Source organism: Varanus komodoensis, unplaced genomic scaffold, assembly GCF_004798865.1.
Source record: "Varanus komodoensis strain SLA01 unplaced genomic scaffold, ASM479886v1 scaffold24, whole genome shotgun sequence".
Lineage (NCBI taxonomy): Eukaryota > Metazoa > Chordata > Lepidosauria > Squamata > Varanidae > Varanus > Varanus komodoensis.
The window spans coordinates 13,467,119-13,487,867 of record NW_025335641.1 but is presented as its reverse complement, the minus strand read 5'-3'; the positions used below and the strand labels follow the sequence as shown (position 1 = coordinate 13,487,867).

The 20,749-nt window shown below is 41.4% G+C and overlaps 1 protein-coding gene across 1 annotated transcript in view; it reads left to right on the top strand.

Moving 5' to 3' along the window:
- Positions 1-224: 224 nt before the first annotated feature.
- The window catches only part of COL11A1 (collagen type XI alpha 1 chain), a 229,207-nt gene continuing 208,682 nt past the window's right edge, over positions 225-20,749 (top strand). Inside the window, exons 1-4 of the mRNA XM_044432252.1 lie at positions 225-231; positions 473-640; positions 14,159-14,372; positions 15,389-15,551. Of these exons, the coding sequence (XP_044288187.1) occupies positions 225-231; positions 473-640; positions 14,159-14,372; positions 15,389-15,551 (552 nt within the window). The remainder of the gene's footprint in view (positions 232-472; positions 641-14,158; positions 14,373-15,388; positions 15,552-20,749) is intronic.

The following is a 20,749-nucleotide window of genomic DNA, read 5'->3' as shown; positions in this document are numbered from 1 at the left end:
TCCCCTCCCTTCTTTCCTGAATTTCCATGGTTGTTCCTGCCTTTGACTCCTTCCCCGGCTAGCCAACCCCACCCCATTAGCTGGGGATCTGCAATCAGGTGTTCATACTCTGACCACTTTCCTGCTGCTTCATCCACTTCCCTGGTTCTGCATCTGAGCTGGAGCACAAGACAGATTTATAATTAGCAGAGTGGAAGGAGACAAGCCTGTTGTACGCAGTCTTGATGCAAGGTAACCAGGTCCTGGCCTCTGATCAAACAAAGCAAAAGCAAGAGAGCCCCAGGCCAGCCCTGCTATGAGACCAATGGGACTGTTTGGCTTTCATGTCATTTCATCTCCCATCAGAGCTTTTTTGCTGCAATAACATGACTCTGTACAAGTGACCTGAAGACAGTTCAGATTTTAAAAGGTGGGCAATATTTCAGGAGAGGCGTTCATAATCTGTTTTCCTCTTCTTTCTCTTGTTTTGCAGCTGAACCAGTTGATGTGCTCAAAGCATTAGAGTTTCATACTTTGCCAGAAGGAATATCAAAAACAGCAGGATTTTGCATAAACAGAAGGAATTCCAAAGGATCAGATGTTGCTTACAAAGTTTCAAAAACTGCACAGCTCAGTGCCCCAACCAAACAATTGTATCCAGGTGAGTGTGCATGTATATTTGTAAATGTATGTATAACTCACAGTGTTGATATATTTTATTTTATTTATTGCATTTGTATACTACCCCATAGCCAAAGGCGCTCTGGGTGGCTCACAGTGTGCAATATAAATATATTTAAAATACAGATAAAAATAAATAACGATAAGAAACAAAACCATGAGACATAGTAACATTAAAACACATTATACATATGTTGATCTTTGGTGTTTGCCATCATCTTCACTTTGCTTTTCTAATTTCCAGATGATAAAGCAGGGATGTTGACCATCTTTCAGGTCAGATGGTACCCAAGAAGAGGTGGATTTGGTTCAATACCCCTGTCATAAAACTATCATTATAATTTAGTTTGCCACAAGATAGAAGGATAACCATCAAATTGGACAGATTTTCATTTTATTATGTGTGCTTATTTATCTTATTTGTACCCTGCCTTTCTTCTAAAATTAATCTGGTGGCTTACAGAGGCAATTAAAATTGATGAAAACAATGCATTAAGTGCATCAGACTTTTGATTTTTTGATTTTTGATTTTGATTCTTTCATTTTTCCTAGTTATTTCATTAAACCATTAGAAGTTTTTATTTTTTTCAAAACAGCTGAGGCAAGGAGAGATTTTTGCCTTGCTGCAAAACTTAGGGTTTGCAGAATCTACATTTCAGATGGTTTTGAAATAATTTATGTCAATTAGAACACCCCACTTTGGAAAGTGATATGTTACTCCATTAAACCACTTGAGAGATGCTCAGGCATAGCAGACAAAATTGGTATGATACCTTTTCTCCTATCCTTCCCTCCTCCCTGTGTCAGCATGTATTGGATGAATAGCTCTGGCTTTCTGAACCCAGATTTCCGTTGCATTTAAACTGGAAAAGTGTGGTTTAATACCACAATATATAACAACCCAACCTTGTAGATGGATTGTGGTGAGTAATACAGTAGCTTCAGAAAAGTTTGGTGGGGATATCACAAATGGAAGAATTTGTTGTTGTAAAGCAGAAGGCTTCTAGTGTTTGTGGAATTGTGGTTTGTATCCTTTTGCCACAAAATGGTTTGTATCCTTTTGCCCATTACAGTGTTATTGTGGCCTTTGAGGCCTATAATCTCCGAGTTCTATCTGTGCTGAGTCTGACCAGAAGCTAGAAGTTTCTAGTCTGCTTTTGTCAGAAAAGGCTTGCAGGATGCTGCATTTGACGTTCCTGTCTAGCATGTATTTGTCATCTGTACTGAACGTTTGGCTTTCGCCAAAGATATTGTGGCTAAGGAGAGAGTATTCTAGCTGGCCTTGCAAAGTTGTTGTTACAAGAAACTAAACCAGCTTTCCTTAGTTCATGCATTGCAATGTAAAACAGGGCAAGCTGAAATTTTTTTGCATGCCATTGGCCATTGCATGAATATTATGAATATGAGTATTATTGATTTTATTTTTGTACTTCCAAAGAACTAAAGCTCTTTGGGCAGTGTGCAACAGTTGTTAAAATACAGTAAGATAAAATATAAAATATAATAACAGTAAGGACAAGATAACATTTCACTTCATATTCAAAGCCAAATTTTAACAATTTAAGCAACCATAGAATCGTAGAATAGTAGAGTTGGAAGGGGCCATGAAGGCCATTGAGTCCAACCCTCTGCTGTTGCAGGACACCACGTTACACCTTCGCACTCAGATGGCTGTCCAGCTTCTTTTTTAATGATTCTAGTATGGGAGAGCCCACCACTGTTCTAGGCAGCTGGTTCCACTGTTGTATTGCTCTGACAGTGAGGAAGCTTTTCCGGGTGTCCAGCCTGAATCTGGGTTGTCACAACTTGACTTGATTATTCCATGTCCTACACTCTGGCATTAGCAAGAAGAGATCTTGACCTTCCTCTTTGTGACAGCCTTTGAGGTACTTGTAGAGAGATATCATGTCTGCACTCAGTCTTCTCTTCTCAAGGCTGAACATGCCCTGTTCTCTGGCAAGTCTATACCACCAGAAGTGCTAAAAATAACTGCCACTAGCCTGCCATGTGTGATTTGGAAATGTTAACTGCCTTGATGTAGAGATCAGTCTTAACTTGGTGACTAAAAGATAGCAGAGCTGATGCTTGGCAGGTCTTAATGAGATCATTCATAATTTAGAGTCTACTGCAAAGAACACCCCCACCCCTCGCTGCCCACTATGTTGCTGCCAAGCAGGACTCCCTTGGAGATGGCATTTGCAGGAACGCCTCAGATGCTGAGCACAGTGCCCAGGTAGATGGAGGTTAGAAGAGGCAATCTGTCAAGTTTTGCAGTTTGAAGCCATATAGGGCTTCCTACATTCAGACCAGCCAAAACAAGTGTGCCAGAACTGGTGTTGTCTGCTCAGATCTATTGGTCTCAAGTATTGAAGTGGCTGTCATATTTTGCTCAAGTTGCAGCTTTTGAACAGTCTCATGGACAAACTCACATAGAGTGCATTGCAGTAGTTTAGAGATTACCATGAGCAGATTATTGAAACCAGGGTATGTGTATCCAGATAGGTGCATAGTTGGGCCACTAACCAAAGCTTGTGGAAGGTACTGCTTGCCATTGGGGCCATGGCGGATCCCAAGCTAAGAACTCGCTCCTTCAGAGGGTACTGCAACTCCATCCAGAACAGGTTGGGTGACCTTCATTGCATCAGAGGGATTGCCCACCAACAGCATCTCAGTCTTGTCCAGATTGAGCTTCAGTTTGTGAATCCTCAACCAGTCCTTCGTCACAGCCAGCACGGATTTAGCACATTTACATCCTGGCCACAGAAGATGAAAAGGAGAAATAGAAGTGCATGCCCTCATCATACTGATGGCAACTCCTGATGATGCCACTCCACAGTTTCATATAGATTTTGAAAAGCATGAGGGAACAGGGACAATTCTTGAGGAACCCCATACTGGAGAATCCATGGGGCCTAGCAGCATTCTCCAAGTAGCACCCTCAATCAACCATCAAAGCAGGAAGAGAACTACTGCAATATAGCACTTCCCACATCCCAGAAGAATATCATGGTCAATAGCACTGGGAGCTGCTTAGAGGTCCAGGGGTATCAACAGGGTCACACTCACCCTGTCCTTTTTTCCAGCTTATTTCATCATATAAGATGGCCAAAGCTGTTGCTGTGCTAAACCTGGCCTGAACCTTGACTGAAATGGATCCAGATAATCCTTCTCATCCAAGAGCACCTGGAGCTGGTTGGCTGTGACCTTGACCAGGAAGGGAACATTTCCCACTAGCCTAAAATTATTAGGATCTTCTAGGTTCAGAGCGTGGTTTTGCCACTGTTTCTCTAAGGCAGCATGGGGCAACTCCCTCTTGTAAAGACGCATTGATCTTGCTGTACCAGCTGTTTCCTCTCTGCTAGCTTTTATAAGCCAAGTAAGGCAAAGATCCAATATGGATGTGGTTGCATGAACCTGTCCAAGGACCTTGTTAACATCCTTGAGCTATACCAACTTAATTTTTTCCAACAAAACTGTACCAGGCCATGCTTTGGAAACCTCCTCTGGCAGAAGTGGTTGGCTTAGTCTTCTCCCAAAAGAACTTCTATGACCTTCCTAATGAAGGGGAAGCTGAAGGAAAAGGATGGAAGCTCAGAATTAATAGGCAAATGGTTAAGGATCATCTAATTGGGTTGCAAGCATTCAAATTTACAGGGCCCATTGAACTCCATCCTAGAGTCATCAAAGAACTGACAGAAGCATTCTCAGAACCACTGTCTTTGAGAAATCATGGGGGACAGGGCAAGTGCCGGATGACTAGAGAAGGGCAAATGTTGTCCCTATCTTCAAGAAAGGGAAAAAGATTTATCACCTGATTTATCCTGGGTGCTACAGACCAGTTGATCTGACATCAGTACCTGGGAAAACTCTGGTGCAGATTATAAAGCAGTCTGCAAATAGCTTGAAAGCAATGCAGTGGTTACTAGAAGCCAATGTGGATTCCTTAAGAACAAATTCTGCCAGACTAATCTGATTTCATTTTTTGACTGTGTAATTTACCTGATGAACTGTGGGAATGCTGTGAACATAATATATCTTGACTTCAGCAAAGCTTTAGATAAAAGTGCCCCATGATATCCTGATTAGCAAACTAGTTAAAAGTGGGCTAGATGGAACTACTATCAGGTGGATCCACAGTTGGGTAGAGAATCAGACTGAAACAGTGCTTATCAATGGCACCTTTTCAAACTGGGGGAATGGTAATAAGTGGGGTATCAAAATGTTCAGTCCTCTTCAACATTTTAATGAATGTTTTGGATGACAAAGTGCAAAACAATATCAGGTTTGCAGATGACACAAAAATGGATGGATGGCTAATACCCTGGAGGACAGAAATAAGATTCAAGATAAGCTTGATAGGCTGGAGCATTTGGCTGAAAACAACAGAATGAAATTCAATAGGGGCAAATGCCAAGTTCTTCATCTAGGAAAAAGAAACCAAAGGCATCATTGCAAGATGGGGAATACTTGTTCAGCAGCAAGTGAGAAGGATTTGTAATTGTTATAGATAACAAGCTGAATATTAGTCAACAATATGATACGGTGGCAAAAGGGACAAATGCTATCTTAGGTTTCATGAATAGAAGTTTCATGTCCAAATCATGTGAAATACTAGTTTTCCTTTACTCAACTCTGGCTACGCCTCCCTTGCCTGGAGTTACTGTGCCCAATTCTGGGCACCATAGTTTATGAATGATGCAGACAAGCTGAAAAGGGTTCAGAGGAGGGCAACAAGGACAATCTGGGGACTGGAAGCAAAACCCCCATGAGGAGAGATTGAGAGAACTGGGCATGTTTAGCCTCGAGAAGAGAAGACTGAGGGGGGACATGATAGCACTCTACAAGTACTTGAAAGGCTGTCACAAAAAGAAAGGACAAGATCTCTTCTTGATCATCCCAGCATGTGGGATGTGGAATAAAGGGCTGATTACAGAAAGTTACCGAAAGCCTGACTCCAGCTAGGTATCAGGAAAAATCTCCTGATTGTTAGAGCAGCATGACGATGTAACCACTTACCTGGGGAGGTTGTGTCTTCTCCCACACTAAAGGCATTCAAGATGCACCTGGACAGCCATCTGAGAGGGATGGTTTAACTTGGAGTTCTGCTCTGAGTGGGGTGGGGGGTGGTTGGACCCAATCGTCTGATGGCCCCTTCCAACTCTATTATTCTATGAAGCCATTGTACTGGGTTTGCATAGAGAAGCAATCCATGATTTAACAGCAACCCATACTCAATCCTTGTTTTGGCTTGTCATCATGTGTAAACCAGGCCTGTTTGAACAGCAGGTAACATGCTATGACCAGTAAGGAAAATAGCTCTAAGCTTGTCAGGAACAGTGACATGTGTTGCTTCAAACAAACTTGGCTTCTCTTCAGACTTGCTCTTCAACAGTATTACAGGGTTCCGTTGATTTATCTGTGTTTTCCTGCCATCTAATACTCTAGCCAGAGAGTCTAAAAAGGGCTCACTTACATGAATAAGAACTTCTGGTAGAACGGAACTGTCATTCAGCCTTGAATTGCAGTGACCTTGCCATTGAAAATGCTTGAATGGTCATTGGACCATTGCCTTTTAGAAGCTGTTAGCAAAGAATAGGCACCTTTGGCCAAAGCTAGGCCTGATAGTGCAGTGCAGGGTGGCTCTTCCCTCAAAGGGAAATAAGTCTTTTCTTAACTTGCAGTTAGGTCCCCCTCAACTTTTTGAATGACACTGTAAAACAGTTAATAGATTAGGAAGCTGTATAGTAATTGTTCATTTTTGTAGTTGCTGTTTTGAATGCCAAAGTAAATACAGTCATTCACTGTAAGTTGGCTCTTACCTAAATTCAAATAAGTCCCTTGCTGCACTCCTTTGTGACATCTGCAGGATTTCTTACATCAGAACTCCACTAAGGAATGAACATTTATGCTCCATGAGCTAGCGATGCTCACAGATTTCACCCAATCCTCATTTCAAAGTAAACTTCCATATGGCCGGAAGTTCCTGATCCTGTCTAATCCTGGGTTTTAAGCAGGGTCTGATCTGGTTAGAATCTGGATGGGAGACTTGTATTGAGCAGGGGGTTGGACACAATGTCCTTCTAGGTCTCTTCCAGCAGTATGATTTGATGATTCTATGATAAACTTTCCGTGCACCTTCTGGACCATTTTTCAGATTGAAGCTCAGTTATCTTTTAAATTTTGCACTTGTCTAAATTTCATGATGCACATCCAGATACAACCCCCCCCATAAAAAACTGGTGCTTTGGCAGACAATATGGTTTTAAAAACCTGCTAATTTAAGAGCTGAGCTAAGGCTCTCTCATGCTGGTTCCAGCTCTACAGAGCCAGTCAATTGCAAGAGAAAGTTGATTCAGGCAGGATTTAAGTTTCAAAACCAGTCCTATCCTAGAGGGTGGGCGGGCGGGTGGGCAGGGGAGATGCTTTGCACTGCCTTGGTCCTGTATTGCCTATCAATTTTACTGCTTTACTGAATCCTCCAGAGTCTTGACATAAGACTGTTTCTTACACCGGTAATAGGGAAGATGGATCAAGCAGGGAGATACGGGAGTTTGCTCTGATCCAGTAATAGGTGAGAGTGCCATCGATGCTGATGATCTGAGGTCTTGTTCCTGTAGCAGTGTTTTGAAAATAAACTTGTTACAGAGATTTTTAAGAGCCACTAAGAAAAGGTGCATCTTCACAGTACACAGTGAGGAGTGGGTTTTTGAGCAGAAATGGATTGCTAAATTTTTAATGTTTCAGTGCTTTTGTAAGTTTTATTTATTTATTTTATTTTTCGATTTATATCCTGCCTTTTTCCTACAAAGGGCTCAAGGCAGCTTACATCTCTTCCTCCATCTTATCCCCACAACAGCAACCCTGTGGGGTAGGTTGGGCTGAGAGTCTGTTAGTGCCTCTGTTATTGCTGTTATGTGTTGTCAAATTATCTCTGATGGTGACCCTGTGAATGGAAGCCTCTCCAGAATGTCCTACCCATGAGAGCCCTGCCTTGCCGGTCCAAGGCTGTGTCTTCCTTTATGGCATCCATCCCTCTCTTATCTGGTCTTCCTTTTATTCTTCTTCCTTCAACTTTCCCTAGTTAATAACAACAATAATGATATCAGTATCCCAGTTTTTTCCTTTGAGAATCCCAAGTCAGCTGACAGAACCTGTCTTCTCTTTATTTCCTCCTCAAAACAAGGAGGAAGGTTTTGAGGAGGAAACCTCCCAGTAGGTTAGGCTGGGAGTCAATGAACCTCATGGCTGAATGTGATCTAGAACCCAGATTTCCTGAGTTCCAGGCCAACACTGTAACCCACATTGGCTCTATATCGAAGTAGACACTTGAGCTCATATACCTTACACCACCATCTTTTCTCTTTTGAAATTGAAAGTATGCCATATGAATCAAGAAAAAAATGTTGGATATGCATATCCCACATCATGTATTTTCAACTGCAACACCTGATTTATCCCTCTCAAGCAACCACAGATGTTTTATAGCATACCTGTTGGTAGAAATCTCAAAGTGCTAGTGAAAAAAAAGGTTCTCTCTCATTAACATTATAGTTCCTAATTCATAATAAAGGATTAATTCAGATTTACTGTAGCATCACAAACATCTCTTCAATGTTAAACCAATATAAGGATGGTGAAGGATTCTCTAGCTTCCAATTTCTTGCGTTTGTGGAGCTTAAGTCAATATGAGATAGCCTTAACTCTGGTGTTAAATAGTCACAGGTGTGTGTGTTTAATAATAACAACAATAAATGAATTTCTCTGGTTTTGAAAAGAAATTTACCATTGCAGTTTGGAATCCCATCCTCTTCTAGTATGTTTGAAACTGCAAGTTGGCCCAGATGAGATCATGATTTTATTTCAGCTGGACTCCTCTTCTCTTCTCTTCTCTTCTCTTCTCTTCTCTTCTCTTCTCTTCTCTTCTCTTCTCTTCTCTTCTCTTCTCTTCTCTTCTCTTCTCTTCTCTCCTCTCCTCTCCTCTCCTCTCCTCTCCTCTCCTCTCCTCTTCTCTCCTTCTGCTCTTTCTCTCTTTCTGCCACCCCTTCCCTGGTTTCCTTCCCATGCAGCCAGGGAAGGGACAGATCACTTTTCTCAGAAGTCACAACTGAGCACTGGCAGAGGGCTGACGAAATTGGAGTGAAGGCTGCAGATTGCTCACTCCTGGTAGGGCGGATGGACACCATGTTTCAGAGGGATTTGCTCAACAGATGTAATTTTTATAAGCAATAGATTTTGGGCACAATCCAGTGAGGCTGCTCATAATCCTCTGAACTCAGCAGATTACAGGCATCTCCTGCACAGTGGGAACAGTGCAGAGGTGAAGGTTGCCCCCTGCTCTTCAAGCCCTGCAAAACAGTGAGACAGCTGATTTCAGCTGTCCGATTGTGGCACTTCAGAGGGGATGGGAGGAGGCTGAGGAGCTGAGGATATGTCGCATCTGGGCAGCACCACTCTCCTCCCTTCCTTGCCCATCAAAGCCCTTCTTCATGGTTGCTTTTGTGACCTTGGAGAAGCAGCCAGCACAATTCTTTCACTGTCAACAGAGGAGGGGAAGCTTCCAAATGCAGGTTCTTGGTTCCATGAGTCAAGCAATTGTCTGATCCTGGAGCTAGGAAAATGAGTGATCTTATGTCCCCGTAGAAGCAGCCTAGCAGTGATGGAATCTCTCTGTTTGAGGTTTATAATGGCAGGACCTTACCACCACCCTACTAACAACTACCAGGGCACCCCCATGTCCCTTTACCATTCTGAAGTCTCTTCAGATATCACCATTTGATGATATTCTATCGTACGCATATGAGCAGACAATTTCCTTAAAAGTCAGTGTGGTATGTTGGTGAGAGTTGGACTGAGGACCTGGGAGATCCAGGTAGTAGTCCCCACTCAGCCATGGAGCTCACTGGGGGACTTCGGTCCAGACTCCCAGCCCAACCTGCTTAGGGAGTCATTGTTGGAAGGATAAGATTAAGAGAAGGGAGAGAATTATGCAAAGTACCTTGCGTTCCTTGAAAGGAAAAAAGATGAGATATAAATATAGTAAACAAAATAAATAAATAGAAAGAGTGGGATAGAAATGTGATGTTGTTGTTATAAAGATAAATGTAAACATTACCTAATTTGAAAGAAAGCTGCAAGATTTCCATCTGGGAACTTCCCACAGCGTTTCAAGCACATCTTACTTAAAGCGCATGCCTAGACAAGATGAATTGATGCCACCTGTCTTAAGCATTCTCAGCATATCTTTTACATTAGATTAAGAGTTCAGACAAGGCAGGTGTTCAGGTCCTTCCAGCTCTGAAGTTCTGTGTCTCTCCTTCATGCAGGTCTGTTCATTTGTGCAAACTCAGCTTTCTAAAAGGTGTGATACAGTAATAAAAGCTTTGAAAGAAATGTTGCACACACACAAAGGACAAGTTCTTATTGTACACATCAGTGAGGGTGAATAGAGTTTCTTTTTTGCTTCTCAGTCCCTTTTTCCTTTTTGTATAATACAGGAAAGTGAAACAAATTTCTCCAATTGCAACATTTATGGGGCCTTTTCAAACTAACAAAACAGCCCAGGATTTAAAAATGGACTCAAAACAGAATTAGAAATCATCTGACGTGAACTAATTATTTCTAGAGCAACTGTTTGATTTTCTTAATAGTTCTTAACATTAACATTTATAAAGTTAAAGTAAAAATGTGGTTGGAGCAAAGTTGATTTAGAAATCAAGTGAAACTTCGAAAAGATGCAACCTATTTGCAATAATAGATCTAGATTCTGTACATTTCTCCATGTCTTTGTGTGGATGTTTAAGTGGGGGGTGAAAGGGGTCTCTTGCAAAAGTACAGCTGTAAATCTAGAAAGGTGCCCCTTTTCAGGCATCTCGCTCTGCATGAGGGTGTTGGGAGTGGGCCCAGAGAGATGCAGCAATGTGTTAGTGAGGTCGGAAGACAAAGTCCCAACCTCCATGCAGTGAATAAGCACATTATGGCAGGATCCTTTGCTCTGGGTGTTGTGTAAAGCAGGGCTGGGTGGATTTATATTCTTCCCCCAGAGTTCCTGCCCACTGGCCATGTTTGCAGGGGCTTCTGGGAGTTGAACTCAAAAACACTTAAAGATTGACCATCTGCTCACCCTTGTGGTAAAGGATCCACTGAGGAGGCAACTTGTGTATGCCCATAGGGCTGAACACATCTTCAGTCAAGATAGCTCAAATATATTTTGGTGCTTGGCCAACACAACAAGGTCCACATTTCTAGTGTGGTATAGTAGTTAAGAGCACAGGACTCAGACTAGGGTTCTAGCTCCCCCCACCCCACCTCAGACATGGAACTAACCCCACTGTCTGCCCAGGTATAGTGTTGAGCAAATCCAGACCCCTTGAAGGTCATATTCATGCAACATCCATCATAAACAGTCTCCAACTAGGACTGAAATACAGTGAGCATTTGTATGTGCTTTAATAAATTATTTTTATTTATTTATTTATTAAGACATTTTTATGGCGCCCCATTCGCCGAAGCGAATTATCCCCATCTGACCAATTTTGGATTTGCCTCTCCTATCACTTCCTTAGCACTTTCTGGTGCTTCCTTCTACACAGGCTCTACCAGAGAAGTTCATGCCTAGCAGCAGGAAGCTGAGGTTGAAAGCCAGCATTGGTGTGAAGGTTCCGTATGCTCTTTCCTGTAACCACCTGAAACAAGTCTTGTGCATTCTTATCCTTTAGCATTTATCTTCCCATTTTAAAACAATGAAAGTTAGAACCCCATCCCCCTCCCTCCCTCCCTCCCTCTTCAAGCTATAACTGTCACCAGGATTCATAGCTCAGAGGTCCTACACTGCTAATGTGGAGGTCCATGTTCTCAGTGGTCCATATCACCGGCATACTCAATTTTACACAGAGGGAGTGGATAACAGTTTAATGCACAGCTCCATATTGTTATTTCTTTGGGGCTGACTTGATTGCAAGGTGCCTGGTATTTCTTTAATGTGCATGTATTAAAGGAATTGGTATTTCTATGTCACTTAAGTGAGTTGTGTATTTAATATCTCAGATTCTTTCTCAGATTGTAACATACTATGAAATGAAGTTGCAGTATTTAATCTTGAAATAAATGCCATACCACTAAAATTAATAAATACATGTATGAATAAATAATTAAATGTGCTCTTCCCACAACCTAGAAATAAGGCTAGGGAGAAAAAAAAACCTAGAGCTTTTTAACTGGGGAATGTGTCCATCTTACAAATCAAGCTTTCACGAACATATCCAAGGGCATGACAGGCTCTAAGAGGTTTGCAATATTTCAGAATCTTCCATGGGTGTAATCTGTTTAAGCCCTCTCTCACTTACAGTGGTTTAAGGAGCTTAAACAATTTGAAACCTGTAGAGCATCTAATGTTCCTTAAGCTCCATAAAGTCATTTTAATGACTCGCCCGGACAATTTTATCTTCCTCAATGCAAATTTTGATGGAGTCCATTCCAGTGGGATGCTAAACTATTCTAATTTTGACTTTCAAAAGAGGATGCTAAACTCGGTCTTTTCTTCTAGCTGCATAAAGGACTTTGACTGGCCTTGATGAGTTCAGCTATGCCATGTGGTCACAAACCCTCCTCCACTTAGCCGTACTCATAAACACAGATCAGGTCACCAGAGAGTAACGCAACACAACCCAGATTGTGAATGTTTTCTCCAGACAGGACTCACCACCTTGTGGTGCTGGTTGCATCATGCCAGAGTTCCACAGCGCCATTTTGCTCTGACGCCCATGGGTGTGTGGCTTGCTGTGTCACATGAAATGGCATAAGTTGCTTGAGGGTTAGACAACCCCATGGGTGTCTGTTGAGATGTGAAAGCTTCTATGGAGAAATCAAACCACAGTGGGCTGTGGTGATCTGTGAACAGGCCCTGTGACCTCGTGCCATGGCCTGGGATTGCCCTGCTTCATGAATGGAATGGAAAGCAAGCCAGCCATTGTGCTCACACTCCCTTTGCTCTCTTCTCTTCCCAGGCTTTTCTGCCTCCACCAAGTAGAAGTCTTTATTTCACCTCCAACCTCCAAACTTATTAGGACTCAGCGCTCTGAGGGTGGTACAAAAACAAGAGGCCACAAAATTTCAATTATTAATGCTTAAATTTTACCAAAGAAAAACTTCAGTAGGAAAAAGAAAGCTGAATAGATGCCCACTCAACATGCACAAAGCCATATGAGCAACAGGGTAATGGAGTAAGCAGGGATAAATTCATCTGGCTAATCTAATTAGAGCATGTCTCTATTTTTTCTCAGGTCCCTTGACCAGCAATAACTTACTGTCCTTGGTCCAGCTCTGCCAATCAGTTCTCCAGTTCAACTGCACTGAGTGTTTCTTTCCTGTATAACGCTGGCTTTCTTTTCTTTTGTCTGTTGCTTCTCTCCTTCTTCTGCCTCTCTTGCACTTGGCTTTATCGTGTTTACTTATTCTCTCCCTCCCTCCCTCCATCTTCAGAGCATCAGGAGGGCTTTTGTATTCATTTCTGCCAAACAATTTCTGCTTCCTACATCAGAAGTTTTCTTTCTGTTCTTTTGATCTGATTGAATGTTCTGATTTCTTGCTTCCTGGGAGCAATTCCCTGACCAGTATCTTCTCAGGAAATGAACCTGTGGCCCCTAAAAATTGTCTAAGGGTCCCCTTTCCTTCTCCCACCCATCTTCTCTCCCAGCCAGAATCTATCTACCAGTACTGTTTATTCATTCTCTGTGCAACAAATTGAACAATATCAAGGGACTGATAATTTGCTTTCAAAGGCCAGCACAAGCATTATTATTATATCACATTTATACCTCACTGTTTCTCCTCTTGCAAGGAACCCACAGCAGCTAATATGAGCTTCCTCCTCTTCATTTTATCCTCACAGCAACAACCCTGTGAGGAAGGTCAGGCAAAGAGTCTGTGCCTGGTCTGAAGTCACTCAGTGAAATTCATGCCTGAGTGGGGACTAGAACCCAGATCTTCTGAGTCCCAGTCTGATGCTCCAACCACTGTGTTACGCTGGCTGCATGCAACAGATAAAGCTCTCTTATGAATGGTAGCTCAGCTAAATTCAGTGGGAAGCACATGCCAGTATATGTTCCAGGCATTTCATTGGATCTTGCTTCCAAAGGTGTATATTTGTAATCAAAGCCTGGTGATGGAGGCTACTTACCTTGGAATAAATACATTTGTACTCAGGGGACTGCAAGTAAATAAGATGGGCTACTGAAACTTGAACCCTGTACTGTACACTTAACAAAATCATGATTCAGGATCTGTTGACAATTCAGTTAAGTACTTACTTAGCAGAATGAAAAATTAAGAAGGCACAGAAAAGAAAGGAAGGAAAGAAATATCCTTGTATTTGGAATTTGCATCAGTTCTTTTTAACAGAAGAAATAAAACCTGATCCTCTTGCTCATGCATTTTTAAAAAGTGCTTGCAAATCCTGTTTCTGCACTGCAAGATTTGTGACTCTGCATTTTTCTCTTGACAGGTGGAAACTTTCCTGAGCACTTTTCAATACTCTTCACAGTAAAACCTAAAAAAGGAACCCAGTCCTTTCTTTTATCTGTCTACAATGAACAAGGCATTCAGCAAGTCGGCATTGAAGTTGGCAGATCGCCTGTGTTCCTGTTCGAGGATCAGCATGGAAAGCCATCTCCAGAAGATTATCCCCTTTTCAGAACAGTCAATATCGCTGACGGAAAGTAAGTGATGAACTCCTGTTGAGTAGGGATACCTAGTCGAGCTCCTAATGCCAAGGGATCTAAACCAGGGTTTCACAAACCGTGTTCCAGAAGAATAGCAAGGATCCCTTAGTAGTTACCAGGGGCTGAACTTGTGCCTATCTGCTTGCAAAGCTGAAAAGGAGGGTTTCATATTTTTCTATGACTAAATTTGCACAACATTAAGGATTTTTTTTAAAAGACCAGTCTGGAAATCCATTAAATTTGTACAACTTAGGAAAAGATGCTCTGCTGCAGAACCCACAGTTCAGGTTCATGCAAATCAAACACATGCATTTGAATTCATGCAAATTCAAACATATTTGCATCTGTTGCAGATGCCTAAAACATCCCTAATTCAGGTGGCTTGGTGCATACACCTATGCATGCTTAGGCAAAAAATGTCCCACAACCCCCATCATTCCTCAGTCAGCTTTAGGAACACACATTGTAATAGGAGCATCATCTGTATTCATTCTTCCAGTCTACATGCCAGGTTGTTCTTTGATTAGCCTCCTTCCCTCCTGCCCTGGCAATATAAGAACCCGGAGATGGTTTTAGAGGGTCTGAAGCTATGCAGCATAAAACTAGGCTACCCCAGTGCCCCTACTGCAACTTACCAAGGACTCCTTTCACTCAAATCGACACTGATTGTTCAGGCCAATTTCATATATCACTCCTTTTGGCAGGAGAGCTGCCAAAACCATCCTCATTTAGTTTGACTCTGCATCAGCTGATAATGTATGCAACCCTCATCACATGCAGCTGCATTTCCTTAATCAAGCTGTTATTTTGATGGCTGGGTGGCAGAATGCATGGTTTTTATTGAGAAAGGTGAACTACAAATGTTTTCAATAAATGGTTTGTTGTTGTCGCTAGTTGCGAAGTCACGTCCGACATTTTTCTTCATGTGGAATAAATCCAAATGCTTAATTTGCAAACAGGGTAAAAAAGCAAAATGTTTCCTATTTTACAAAAGAACTCTGCTCTCGTGCTAGGTGGCATCGGGTAGCCATTAGTGTGGAGAAGAGATCTGTTACCATGATTGTGGACTGTAAGAAGAACATCACGAAACCCCTGGGCAGGAGTGACAAAGCGGTTGTCGACACCAACGGCATCACTGTCTTTGGAACAAGGATCCTTGATGAAGAAGTCTTTGAGGTAAATTTTCAGCCATCAAATGACAGGATATTAAATACTTTGTCTGTGAGCAGAGTACCTGATAAAAACAGGAAATCCATTAACTGGTTAGTGTCGTATCCGGTGGAAGGCTTATGAAAATCATATTTCAATTTAGAAGACTCTTGACTGGAAAAGAATACCTGGTTTATCTCTCACTGTTGAAGAGGGAGTAGGATTTTTTCAAATGTGTTATCGCACTGAATGCATTCCCTATAACCTGTCTGGTTATTAAAATCCACAGGTTGAGCTTTCTTGGGGGCATTGCTGCCCAAAGAAGGACTGTTCATCAAGGACAGGGCTTCGCATGAATAGCCTTTGGTAAAAAGTCTGGCATATAAATGCTAATAATGCACAATACCAGTGTAACTGGAATATATAGAAATGGGTCTAAAAATCTGCATCTTGCCCCACACTTTATGGCTCCATATTCAGAACTACACTTATGCACAACTGCAAGCTGAATTATCCATTCAGTTATAGCCCACTGATTTTTGTGAGGTCACTCGGTTTTTTGCCTCCTCTATGGCATGCTGCTTAGCTCTTCCTGCGGTGCTAAGACATATAGCATGGCATATTCATTATACAATGGACTGATACAAATGTGGAGAATTCCTGCACTAGTGTTGTATATTCATCAAGGTATCCCTCCCTGGCATAAAAGCATTCAGCTGCTAACACAAACATCATAGTACCACACAGTAAGTGGTACGCTTACAACCAGGCATGCAAACTAGAATCCTAAAGGAGGTTCATCTCAGTCAATCACATAGACGAATGTGCCAACCAATGTGGGGAGAAGAGAGTTTGTATTTGGAGACTGGCCATCTGCCTTCCAGGGTAGCCATATGAAGCCTTATTAAGATGGTGGTTGTAATGGCTGATATATGTGGTTCTGGGTATCCACTGCATTATTCCCAAAAATAAATAGTTTGGGTTTCCTTGGTAAGAATGGGCATCATTCTTTTGATAGAAGCAAGGTTCCAACTGAACTGAACGGACTGGATTGAACTGAACACACTGAAAAACTCCTGCAACAAAAATACAATTCAGATAGGGCTGCATTTCTGAGCATCCTTGTGTGAAAGCAAGATCCCCTGGAAGTGATGGCTGAGTGACTGCAAGTGCCTGTTTTATTAATTAGGAAGGGAGTGCAAAAGGAAAGCGGCATGACAGCTTTCTCTTAAGGTACACCCAGAATACTTACCAGAATCAGTGGCTATTCCATTAATTTCTTTAAATACATTTACTGATTATATTTATCAATATAAACCAACATTCAGGCTGCAGTCATCCCTAACTTAGAGTTTGTTGTTGTTGTTCTTGTTGTTAGTCACATAGTTGTGCCCGACCCATCACATCCCCATGGACAACATTCCTCCAGGCCTTCCTGTCCTCCACCATCCCTGGAGTCCACCTAAGCCCACACCCACTGCCCCAGTGACCCCGTCCAGCCACCTCATCCTCTGCCGCCCCCTTCTCCTTTTGAATCAAGAGAACTTGCTTTTAAATAGACAAGCATTAGGTTTCAGTGCCTTTTCTCTAAAACATATGACATTAATCAGATGATGAGGGAGATGTGGGATGTATACAGGCAGTCCCTGAGTTATGAACAATGTGTACTTGTGAATGAGCTGCCATAAAGCTTATTCATTTAAAAGAAATATGGCAAAAAATCATCATCACCATAGAGAGGAAGTGAAAGGGGAGAGAGGGAGGCCCCCAGAGCCTTCCTGCCCTGCCCATCCAGAGAGGGAAATCTCTGCCATTTTCTTGCTGCAAAGAGGAGATGCAGGCAAGCTGGGGTGGGGGGTGCAGTTTTTCAAATTTCAAGGGAATGCTGCACCCGTAACCCCAGCAAATGTGAAGGACTGACTACATGTGAAGTGACTCACATACAAATGTGACTTAAAGATGAATTTCCATTTTTTCAGGAACAGAATTTGTTTATAACCTGGGTCTGCCTGTACTGAAAAAGAAAGGTGGGTGGAAGGAAGATTGTAGGGGAAAATATCTCAGAAACAAAACAGAAATCAATCTTTCTAGGTTTTTCAGATTTGAGTAACCATTGAGAATGTTACTTGAAGGTTCCACATAAATAATATTTAATGCCTGTCAAACTAAATGCATGGAAATGTTGGTTCTATCATACCTTTAGCTGAATAATTTTATATCTGCCAGTGATGTGATAGAATTCTCTTAGCAGCTGGCAGGTTGATACAGATGATCAGGCTTTGTTGGGATCAAAAGGAATTCTCTCTGGGATATTTTGGTAATCTGCATGTGTTCTCTGCTTGGCACTGGACATTCAGAAGCTGAGAGGGACAGGGTAGCGCCATCTTTCTTCCATTTATTTTGAATATCCCATCCAAAGTCCACATATCTGTACATGTACAATGCAGGTGTGTAAATTACAGAAAGAACAGAGGTAGAGAAATCATATCTGGACAGCAGGTGTTGTTACCACTTATATTTTCTTTTCCACTGCTTCTTTTAAAAGTTCAAAGCTACTGTTGTTTCTAAGAACACTTGATTCAAATTTGGCCACAAGACCAAGAGACAATTCACAGACAGCAACATTGCTTTAGTCCTTGAGACTTAGAGGGAGAATTCTTAGTATGAGCACCTGGAAGCAGCCGCTGGGTGCACACTTGACTCCAGCATGCTTGCAAGACAGCGTGGGCAGAAGGCACCATACTGAAGCTAAGCAGGCCTGGGACTGTCTTAAGCTTGGAAGGAGACCACCTGGAACCATGGTTAACTCATTTGACTTCCATGATGGAAGAAAGGTGGGATATAAATTTAATAAATAAACATACAACACTGACCAGCATGTCAGTGTGGTGACTGGCACGGAGGGCTTCAGTGTCACCTGCCTTGTGGAAGGCTGAGCTCTGGTACAGAAATTCTTTCTGCCAGCTCTGCCAGTGACATGATAACTAGTGCTACATACTGCAATCACAATAGGTGCACGTCTTCAAATGAAAGCCATTTCCTACAGTCATTGCATGATATTTATGGCACACGTTCTGGCTCTTGCTTTCAAGAAAATATGTTTAAGTTCGAGGTGGCAGTGCCTGTAATTGAGTGCAGGATCACAGCCTTCATGAAGTCAGTGAGAAGGTGGCCCAGAAAAACCTCTGTTTATGACTTGTGCCTTCAGATGTTTATTTATTTCATAAATCTTTCCAGTAACTAGAGAAGTTTTGGCAAAGGGAAGTATATTTTTCCACTATTTAAAAGCCAGGAAGAAGGATTATACAGAAGACTGAAATACATCTGTTTAGAGAAATGTATATGGGAGACCAAAATCCTTATAGGAGGTATTGCCTAGAAAGATTATTTTAACAGACTGCTGGAGAACATTTATGTTTTCAGGCATCTGATTTTATAAGCCTGTCATTTGCCAATGAAAATATTCCAAGCTGAAAAGACAAACTGTAAGAATAGATGTGGTAGTGGTTAGTTAGCCATTTTGATTCATGCACAGTCGATTAGCAAGCCACTAAAAATAAAAATAAAAAATTCAAGGTGTCTCCCTTTGGTTTGAAGTTCCTGGAAAATATACAGTTCAAAGTGTAACTATTTCATTAAAGTCAGAGTTACTGTTCAGGCACACATTCCAAGCATTCTAAGTAACATTACACTCCCAGTTTGGTCTAAAGTGAAATTGAAGACAAATTTGAGCACTGTTCTTTGGGGAAAACAACCAAGGCTTGTTAAGGGTCTAGATAAGACTAAGCAAAACTTTCCCAGTGGGATTCTGTGCATCCTTTGGCTATTGCTAGATTTTTTCAAAGTGAAAATTGAATGAATTTGGAGATTCTACCTTATGTTGACCATCTAGAGAATTGTGACAATTGACACAATAAATGATTTTTTTCTATTAACTTTTATTTGCAAATAGAGTTAAAAATTAGGCAACAAAAAAGAAGAAACCTACATAATGATATATAAGTGGAACTCACTAATAATTTTAGTGCATCACTGATATGGTTGTGCAACAACTGGAATGAAACAGTTTAAGCAGAAGTTTACTATCTAATTACAAATAAAAATACACATTATAAGCATATAGTGATTTCTTTCAGAGTATTTCCCCACATTCCTAATTATAAGTTTTCTACTGGAGAAAGGATGCCTGGAGGGCAGAGAAGAGTGTTCAGGGATTGAAAAGGCGCCTGCTACACTATTCTTGCTCAACTACTTCAATCTCTTCCTGTCTCTACCTTCAGACATTACCTGTGTATCTGTGTTGATCAAATATTTTTTGCTCTTTTGATCAAATGGTTCTATTTAAAGACCAATATCCATTGCTTCATTACATTTTTATAACACTTCAGAACCAAAGTTATGAAGAACAAGTTTTTGAATCTTGTTCATGATCACATAAGGAACTTGGCTTTCTGTTGTGCGTTTTAGAGACACAGCTTTTGAAAACTTACATCACTTCTTATCACAACTCACAGACTCATAATGTGAAATTATATGTATGCTGTGATGGCTATTTTATACAAGCAAGGCCAAAATGTGTTCCTCTTAGACATTTTTAGGCCTTTCCTTCATTCTGAGTCTTAATGCATTTCTTTGCATTGAATCAAAAGAAGAACCATCAGATTTGAGAAAATAACCAGTATGATAAAAGTAAGGAATAAAGATTGTTTATTCCACAGACACCCAGCACAAATGTGTGAATAAATGAACAGAGCATTCATATGATGTATGTATAAGTACACCGTTTAGATATGGTTATCCAAACATTTACAGTGTGCCTTTCTATTGACCATTCAGAATATCTGTGCAAAAAATATTAAAAAGTGTGATATGTGGAGCACGGTCAAACTGTTCTAGCAAATTCTGGACCTTGGTATGTTCAGACCAGTGGTGAACAGTTGAGGAGGAAGTAAACTTGGCAGTGACTCAGAGGGGAAGCAGTGTAGCTCCCTGTAGCCGCTTTATTTGGAATGTAAACATTCAGCACTAAGAACAGCAGCATTTTCATGGGATACAGCTGTAGACATTCACTTTCATTTGGAAAGAATATTATACTTTTTAGGGAGAGGTGGGGGCACATAGTTATTGAAACACTAGTCTGTTGATATGTCAGTTCTAAGAAAGACGACTAAGATGGTGCACCCACTGGGCGGGCTGAATGGACACTGGGAGTTTTAAAGACAACA